This window comes from Engystomops pustulosus, chromosome 3 (genome assembly GCF_040894005.1).
Source record: "Engystomops pustulosus chromosome 3, aEngPut4.maternal, whole genome shotgun sequence".
Taxonomy (NCBI): Eukaryota; Metazoa; Chordata; class Amphibia; order Anura; family Leptodactylidae; genus Engystomops; species Engystomops pustulosus.
The window spans coordinates 185193793-185204236 of record NC_092413.1 but is presented as its reverse complement, the minus strand read 5'-3'; the positions used below and the strand labels follow the sequence as shown (position 1 = coordinate 185204236).

The following is a 10444-nucleotide window of genomic DNA, read 5'->3' as shown; positions in this document are numbered from 1 at the left end:
CCTACCACATATGGTAGGTGACAACTGGTTGACGTTGCTTACCTGTGCTAAAGTGGAAACACAGACACAAAAAAGGACAAACAAACACAGACGTGTGGTCATACAAGTACAGTGTGAAACCAAGTGGACAATGCATTACAGAATTAAGAGACAAACAGATGGTCAGAAGACGAGTAAGTGTCAGAAGATCAATATAGAAATCCAGAAAATTCTAGTTAGCTCGACAGGAAACTTAAAGCAAGCAGTGGGAAGTGGACAAACAAATCTCTTATGAAATCACAAAGCCAGGTCTAGAGAGTGATGGGACCAGTTTCCGGACATCAGGCAAACCAGACTAGCATCTAAGGAATGTGAGTGGAGGAGGCATCTGTCCATCACAGCTAGCTTAACTGTCTGCAGCCCAGAACAAAGTCATCAGAAAACAGCATCCTCTAGTGGCTCCTCTCAGGCAAAAAGTGACTCTTCGCTGCTCACTTTCATATTATTTTGGCGGCAAAGTTTTTTAAAGATAAATTGGTTAGTTTAAAAAATAGGGGATGGTAGAAAGGATATTTCAAATTAAATTAGCAGTTTTTACTTTAGTTCAGTATCCAGACAGTTTTGCGGGGGGTACAGCTCCACATTGATGATGGAGCCATTATTAAGTTGATTGGGATGGCAGGTAATGGCTGCTCTTAAAATGAGCTGTAACAGAGTTTGATATTAATAATTTAGGGAAATTTACCATTTGATTTTATGCATTATGAGCCAAACATACCTTAGGAATGCTGCATCTACACTGATGCAGAAACGTATCTTGTTTAATCCCTGACTCAAGTGGTTTTGCTGCAAAAACAATTATAAAATTAGGATAATGTGGCTATATCGCTCCTGTAGCTCAGCACTCTCCTCTTACCCTAATTATGCACTGCTGAGAATACGTGATCACTGTGTTGTCCCTGACAGGCAGAAGTAATCAATCACTGCACCATCCCCAGCTGCTGCATATGAGTCATCCAGCTCAGGTTGCCTAGTCTTGTCTGAATAGTTCAGGAAACTCTGTGTAATGTGTTTATGTAGACACCCAACTTTCCCAAGGTCCTGAATTGTATAATAGTTTTTTTGAGCAGAACCACTCGGTTCAGGGATTAAACAAGCTACGTTTCTGCATCAGTGTAGCTACAGCATTCTCAAGGTATGTTTCCTTACCAGAATTTTCATAGTAGAAAATAAATATTAGTTTTCAGAGGTTATTTCATTTTAGTTATCTCTAATACGTACGATAATAGATTTACACCATTATTATATTATACATACAACATCTTGAGGATGGTGACAGAGCTTTAAGAAATGTGCTGAGACCCTTACCCTGTATGATATTAATGTATTCTCCCACCAACGCAGATCTTAGCACATAGTATAGTGGTGGTCTTTGGTTATTGAAATTTTATATATTTGTATAGATTTTGTGTGATGGACAGTGACAAATGATTATGATCCAATGGATTTTACCTGCAGCTCTTTATTCCATGCATTATATTCCTTTGTATATGCATATCATATGTTTAGTGCATTCTGTATATATGTCATCATTGCAGATATGAGCTCAGCTTGTGCAGGGAGGACTGTCTATTGAATGAGGCGGCCATACATCTCTAGCAGTACATTTCCCATTGCAGAGCCTGTATGAGCGGCGCTGGAAATACATGTGCTGAGACAGTATCAGATGTGAGTGGGGTGGGTACCAGATCTTACATAGGAGAAGCAGCCTCCGCATCTCTAGCACTTGCTTCCTTCATCATCACCTCCTGGGAGTAACCACAGAGATCCATTTAACACAAAAAATGCACTAAACCGTGAGGATCCAGTGCCCTGAATGGTGAGTACATCTTTCTCATTCAATGCATGAAGCAGATTTTGCAGGGAGATGGCGAGAGGGTTTAGCTCGGAGACATAAAATAATCAGATCCTCCAGGTAAATAACATGATGTGTGCTGGAGACCACGTAACGTATCATCCTGGCCCTGGTAATAGCCTAATCATGAAAGCAATGAAAATGATATGAAATCTTGATTTCTGATATAAAATATTATATGTATCCATATTTAACAATGGACGCCTTATTATGACCTGATCCTAATATATGTACATCTCACATTCCTGTATCCAGCCTGCATCTCCTTCTCCGACACATAGCAGCCGGAGTCTATAATTATCCCTACACTTCACATGAGTAACCATGCACAGAGGATGGGGCTTCCCTCCCGGAGCAGCTGCCTTGTGTTCATGATGGACGCAGCCTCAGATCAATGATGTGCTTCAGTCTGATTGTAAAATGTGATGCTAAACCCTCAGAGGAGGACCATTCTTTGTTTCTGCTGTGCTATAGGGATTATTATTCCGATACCATGTAATTGTTACCATGGAGCGTGATATAATATCCCATTATATTTTGGTGTTTGCTGGAATACATGTTAGTTCCTTCTATGATGTCAGCATTAATCAATGGAAATGTGTCTGTACATGGAGCTGTGGATCACAGTGTATTGTGAGGTCTGTAACAGTACGGATTGTTATCTTATACATAAGCAATAATTAAATATATTCCGTATTTTTCGGACTACAAGGTGCACAAAACATCCTTTGATTTTCTCAGGTCTGCCACCTGCTGGTCATTCACCATTATAATCAGGTGCGCCTTATAGTCCAGCGCACCTTATATATGAACCGTATTTACAGACAAAAGCTGCCTTGCACAGGTCTGCCACCTGCTGGTCATTCATCCTTATTATCAGGTGTGCCTTATAATCCGGCGCGCCTTATATATGAACCTAGACGCTTAAACAGGTATTTATTGATGGTGCACTTTATAATCCGGTGCGCCTTATAGTCCGTAAAATACAGTACTGTATATATATATCTGATGAAGGCTGATGTTTAGCAGAAGGTTCAAAACATACAAATCATATATTATACTATACTTTTTATTGTAATTGCATTCATTTTATTAAAAACGATTACAATATGGCCCTGACTTACTTGCGTAAATGTATGTTATAGAATCATGTTGCTCCCAGTACTTGCATCCATACAATAGTATTGTTACTACTTTAAGTGCAAGAGATTTACAGGATCCAAATGACTTTACCAGAACCATTAATCCACCGTAGGTGCCAAATCCCAAGTGAAAGCGTAACCTCTGCATCTTGTATTCTAATGCATCTGTAAAGATTTATGGTGATATCAGAGATACTGCATAATATTATCTCCTATGGCCTAGATAATATAGATACGACGAGCGATACATAACCTACAAAAACAGCACAGCCACACATTACTATAGCAAACTGCAATTCATCAGCATTGTAAAATCAATATCAGGCAACACAAAAACAATGTAGACATAGATATAAAGGTGTATGTCTACATGTCTATGATGGTGATTCATGAAAAAGACATTTTCATCATTAAAAGATTGTCAGTACATACACAAGTGCATATACTAGCGCATATACAAGTACATATACAAGTACATATACAAGTGCATATACAAGTGCATATATAAGTGCATATACAAGTGCATATACAAGTGCATATACAAGTGCATATACAAGTGCATATACAAGTACATATACAAGTACATATACAGGTGCATATACAAGTACATATTCAAGTGCATACACAAGTGCATATACAAGTACATATACTAGTGCATATACAAGTACATATACAGGTGCATATACAAGTACATATTCAAGTGCATACACAAGTGCATATACAAGTACATATACTAGTGCATATACAAGTACATATACAAGTACATATACAGGTGCATATACAAGTACATATACAAGTGCATATACTAGTACATATACAAGTGCATATACAGGTACATATACAGGTGCATATACAAGTACATATTCAAGTGCATACACAAGTGCATATACTAGTGCATATACAAGTACATATACAAGTTCATATACAGGTGCATATACAAGTACATATACAAGTGCATATATGCATATACAGGTGCATACACAAGTGCATATACAAGTACATATACAAGTACATATACAAGTGCATATACAAGTACATATACAAGTACATATACAGGTGCATATACAAGTACATATACAAGTACATATTCAGGTGCATATACAAGTGCATATACAAGTACATATACAAGTGCATATACAGGTACATATACAAGTACATATACAAGTGCATATACTAGTACATATACAAGTGCATATACAAGTACATATACAAGTACATATACAAGTGCATATACAAGTACATATACAAGTGCATATACAAGTACATATACAAGTGCATATACAAGTACATATACAAGTGCATATACAAGTACATATACAAGTACATATACAGGTGCATATACAAGTACATATACAAGTACATATTCAGGTGCATATACAAGTGCATATACAAGTACATATACAAGTGCATATACAGGTACATATACAAGTACATATACAAGTGCATATACTAGTACATATACAAGTGCATATACAAGTACATATACAAGTACATATACAAGTGCATATACAAGTACATATACAAGTGCATATACAAGTACATATACAAGTGCATATACAAGTACATATACAGGTGCATATACAAGTACATATACAAGTACATATACAGGTGCATATACAAGTACATATACAAGTGCATATACTAGTACATATACTAGTACATATACAAGTGCATATACAAGTACATATACAAGTGCATATACAAGTACATATACAAGTGCATATACAAGTACATATACAAGTACATATACAAGTGCATATACAAGTAGATATACAAGTACATATACAAGTACATATTCAAGTGCATATACAAGTGCATATACAAGTACATATACAAGTGCATATACAAGTGCATATACAAGTGCATATACAAGTGCATATACAAGTACATATACAAGTGCATATACAAGTGCATATACAAGTGCATATACAAGTACATATACAAGTGCATATACAAGTACATAAACAAGTACATATAGAAGTGCATATACAAGTACATATACAAGTGCATATACAAGTGCATAAACAAGTACATATACAAGTGCATATACAAGTACATAAACAAGTGCATATACAAGTACATATACAAGTACATGAACAACAAACCGAACCTAAGTGGTTAAGTCAGTAATAGGATAAAATATTAAAACTACTAATAAATATTTATTTTTATGGTGCCATCATATACTGCAGCAGTGTACAGATCATAGGGTACATATACAAATAAAGTAAGACATTATAGAGCAATCACATGGTAAGATAAAACTATAGGAATGTGGTCACTAATCCAAAGAGCTTACAATCCATGATACGTGCATGTGCAAGTTATCAAATTAAAGGGTTGGCCACTTTACTTCATGTTTTTGTAATGTGTGTAGGTGTGATGGTGGGATATTGGGTTATTTACCAATGATATGTAAAGTAAAGAACAATTGCACAATTGGACCGTACGCCACAGTACTCAGAGAACCGAGATCTCTACTTACTGTTTCATTTACTGTTTATCTGTCAGAGCTCCTTCAAGCTGATATTCAGGACATACTAAATGGATAGGTTTCCATTAATTTCAGCTTGGAAAACTCCTTTAGAGGGGTTGTCCTACTGTTGAGCAGTCGAGCTAGGGAGGGCTTTTTAAAAATATAAACTTGTACTCACCTCCTCTGTATTTAAACAACAGAAGAGGTGAGAACAGGTTTATTTTTTTTAAAAAGCCCTTTCTGGCCATCTAATAAATCTTTAACACAGTTGGGCGAACCCCTTTAAGGCTTTTTTTATTGTTGAAAACTAAGAAATTCATCAGTTATGGTCAGGGTCTGTCTTCAAGTCTTTAGTGTTGCCTTTTCGAGAAGAAATATATGTACTTCATAACAGCCATGATAAAAGCTATACCCTAGTAATGGCTATATATGAAGTACATCACAAGTAACAACTTTTTAAAGTTTTATCAAAATCAGTTTTTTTTTTTTTCAGAAAAAGATTTTTCAAAAATGGACCTGATTCGTGGCAAGACTTTTATAAAAACCTACGCCCAACACCCGCCAGAAAAGATACCAACTGTGGCATACAAAGGAAAAAAGAATGTAGATCTTGGAAAGAATTTTAAGGATTGTGAAATTCGTGGCAAGACCTTTGTAAAAAGTTATACCCAAAATCCTCCAGAAAAGGTACCAACAGTAACATACAAAGTAAAAAAGAATGTAGAACCTCCAAAGAACCTTGAATGTGATAACAAAAAGAATGATGTGCAGACACAAAGAATGTCTAATGGTATCGGCACAAAGGAAGTTGATAGTTCCAGATGTCCAAGATTTATAAGAAAAAGCAAAACACACGACTGCGTTATTTTAAGAGACGACAAACCAGAGAAAGTTACTGGTCATGTGTCACAAAGCCAGATACCACATAGCCTTAGCTCCCAAGGCTTTGTGGAAGACCAAGGTGGAAGACGAAGCAACATTGAAGCCAACAAACACATACAAAGTAAACAAAACATGATAGACTATAGAAATTTTGTGCCTCAGATGCCTTTCGTGCCATCAGTTGCAAAATCACTGCCAAGGATTTCTCTTAGGAAGTCCAAAAAAAGTTTAAAAAGTATATTCAATTTAAGGAAAAACAAACAACAAGATGTAATATCAGAAGACGAGAGCCAACCAATGGTGTTTGAAATGAAAGGGACTAATGCAGGTGGGAAACAATTCAGTATTAATGAGATGTCTACTGATGAGTTCCTTCTTCACGACTGCTTGGACAGAGACATGTACATTGATACTATTGATTCACTCAAAGCCCTATGTGAGGATGTTGCTTCTCTAAAAAGTTTTGATTCCCTCACTGGGTGTGGGGAAATCTTTGCCGATGAAAGTGCCTCTTTTATAGATCTTGAAAACAGCCGAGTCACATTTATATCTAAACCGAATGCCATAGCTGCTAGTTTTCAAGGAGGAGTAGAGAGACTTGCCTCACCAGCCAAATCGGAGTCTATTGACTTCTCTAGACTACGTGGTCACATGAACTCATCTGCAAGAAATGTATGTTCAAATGTCCTTTTCGAGACCAAGAGGCCATTTGATCCTCCAAATGTACAAAAAGTAGAACTTGGTGGTAGCTTGTCAGGAGATCAAGTTTCCAATTTGTCCTTCAGTGATCTTATGTCTTCTAATGAGAACATTCAAGATGCAGACTCCCCAATGTCCACAAGTGATGAGGGATATTATGACTCATATTCTCCAGTTGTGGAAGAAGACAAAAATGAGGTTAGCCATAGTAGACCATTTCCAAGGGACAGTTACAGTGGAGATGCCCTTTATGAGTTATTTTCTGACTCATGTGAAAAGAAACTCTGGCCTGCTCAGGACTCTGACCTTCCTGCGCCTGGTAAAAATAGTGAGAATCCTACATCCATACATAGTTTCTGTGTAGCATCAGAGGAAAATATGACTTCTCAACCTGCACCGGGACTTGATAGAGAAGAAGGCATTGAGAGCACATGGAAAGGAAGGGAATGTTTATTAAAGCTATGTGACACTGAGTTGTCTTTAACTATAGGAATGGTTAACTGGTTAAAAAAGACAGGGAACATGTCTGAAAATGATCTCGATGATGAAAATATTTCATGTCATGTAGAACAGATGACAGGTGTGAGGAACAACAAAGGCAATGAAGTTGGGGATGGCAAAGGAGAGACATTTTTATATTCGGAATCTGTCAAAACAGAACAGACTGATCATGTCAATGGCAAGGAAGGAAATACAGACAATGGATCCAACACAAACTCTACATTGGATATTGATGGCAGCAAAAATAACCCTCCGTTTGAAACACAGATGGTCTTATACGACCCATCATCAAAGCAAAATAATATAAATTACATAATTGAATATCCAAACCATTTAAAGTCCTCCAGTCCATGTGCCAATGCTTTATCTCCAGTGGCTTTAACTCAAATTCCAAATGTCATGAATGTTCCTCTTCTTGTTAACCATCTAGGATCCTTGAGGCCATTGGAATTTCAGTGTCTTACATATGATATGCCTAAAAATAATAAATGGTTGCTGGACATTCTGGAAAGGTGCACCACTGATGTCCCACCAATGCAAGTATTATTTGGCAATGAATGTGGATGGTATCATTTAGGTAAAATAATGCGACCTTATGAAATTGCACAAAATATCATGAATTCTATAGAGAAACCTGGTTCTTCTAAATCCACAACTGATAATGAAGAAAATAAAATAAATCAGAAAACCGATACCTATGAATCACCGTGGGCAAGCACCATATGTAGGAAAAATTGTGACCATAATTATGTTAGCAATCAACAATTCCTGGGGAAAAAAACAGAACTCACTCAACCCTTCAAGGATGTGGGTAAACCGGGATTCTTACCTCTTTTTAAATCAACCTGCTCATCAGTGATCTCTCGTTGTTCATCAGTCTTATACACAGTTCACAACCCAGAAGATGCAATAATATTCTTTGGTACAAAAAAGTACAATCCGTTACCTAACAGTAACGACGAGCTTACACAATCTGCGTCAATCGACTGTGATAAATATACAGAGGATGGTTTTCTATCTATCACTTCAAGAGCTTTCACAAGGGAAAGTGGTGAGTGTAATGGACCTCTGGGTCACAGACTACAGCATAGTTCTGGGTGGCTACTACAGAAATTATCTGTACTTCACCTATAACCCCAAGTAGGCAACAAGTACAGGACTAGGACCATCTTCAGACCACAGAGTAGGTTTGTTAGTAGACTCATGACAAAGACAATGTTAGTTTCGGTTATATGTCTGAATATTTTTAGCGGTCTGGCCACACCCCACCTAGAATCCTTCCTCCAAAAAAAAAAATACTGGCACCCAATTCTTTCGAATAAATTGGTCATATTCAAAACAATATGAAACAGTAACATCACAGTTTAGCATTAACTGTAACATGTTTTTGTTTTATTCTTCCCACAAATCAAACAATACCCCCCTTTTTTTAATAGTATTCATGAGATAAACTTGGATGAGGTCCTTGGAGCCTCTGGCCTCAAATCTGCCCCACCCCATAAACTAACCCCAACCCTTTGAAATTTTCAAACCACTACATGGGATACTACCCAGAAACAAACCGCCAGGCAAAACCATGATATTTAGTTCTTTATGGGAAACTATACTCCACATTTTTCCCCCAACCAACTCCACCAACTCTAAGGACCTAACCCTTCCCGCCAAAGCTGTCATTATATTTTTTAACAAATACCTATCGGGCTGGCAGCATTCTTCAGCTATTATCTTAAAATGGCTCCTGTAACTGACTTGTCTCCACTGCCATCAGCCATCCCCTTAATAACCCCCACTGACACACAGACCACTCCATGAGCAATCATGACCAGGCCATGTTATGGTGGCCTCCACCTACCTCCTTCTCTAGGCAGGGTAGGTATTGAAAAAATAAACAGGTCATTGAGCAAAAGAACACCTTTGCTGCAGACATGAAAACTTGACAATCAAGTTTCTTAGGCCTCAGGGGAGACATGTTGGCCCACTTTTATTAAAGTGTTTGCACCAGTTTTCTGTCTGATTTTGCACTAGAAAGAACATGCAAACTGTTTCCGCATGTATTAATTTGCACTAGTTTTGATAAATATGGGCCAATGTAATTTAACATTTTACTTAAAATACTAAAAATCTACCCAGAATTTTATGAAAATTTAAATCAATAGAGAAAGTTTGATAAATCCTTTCCTTTGATAGGCACATCTTCACACCAGGGCTTTTTAGGGATACAAAGCTCTGCCAAAGTGACCACTAAGTCCTTGCATTTGACTTTGACTGAATGTTTAGTCTAAAAGGAATTTTAACATGGGAGGACAAAGTACATCTGATTAGTCCCCTAAAGCCAGATACCAATATTACCACCATCAAGTGACCATATAGTGGTTCTACAGGTGGCCAGGGCGTGACCCTTATGCTGGTAATGAGGTTCGGGTTTATGTACGTTATTTCTTACATGCTATGATCAGATCTGAGTGCAATATATTTCAACAGTAGAAAATTTTACTACAGGCGGTCCCCTACTTAAGAACACCTCACTTACAGACAACCCCTAGTTACAAACGGACATCTGGATGTTGGTAATTTATTCTACTTTAGCCCTAGGCTACAATGATCAGCTGTAACAGCTATCAGAGGTGTCTGTGATTAAGCTTTATTGTTACACCTGGTTCTTATGACAACCCAACATTTTTAAAATCCAGTTGGCACAGAGACCAAAAAGATTTGTCTGCAGTAACAATTATAAAATATACAGTTCTGACTTACATACAAATTCAACTTGAGAACAAACCTACAGAACCTATCCTGTGCGTAACCCAGGGACTGCCTGTATTGAGCAGACATTATAGTGGCCATGCAGTA

The 10444-nt window shown here is 37.3% G+C and overlaps 1 protein-coding gene across 1 annotated transcript; it reads left to right on the top strand.

The window, feature by feature from the left end:
- Window positions 1–1595: 1595 nt before the first annotated feature.
- AMER3 (APC membrane recruitment protein 3) lies at window positions 1596–8383 on the top strand (the record flags this gene model as incomplete). Its single annotated transcript, XM_072144131.1, has 2 exons — window positions 1596–1858; window positions 6006–8383. A coding segment is annotated over exon 2 (2361 nt), but the record flags the coding sequence as incomplete, so codon positions are not given.
- Between the last annotated feature and the right edge of the window lie 2061 nt (window positions 8384–10444).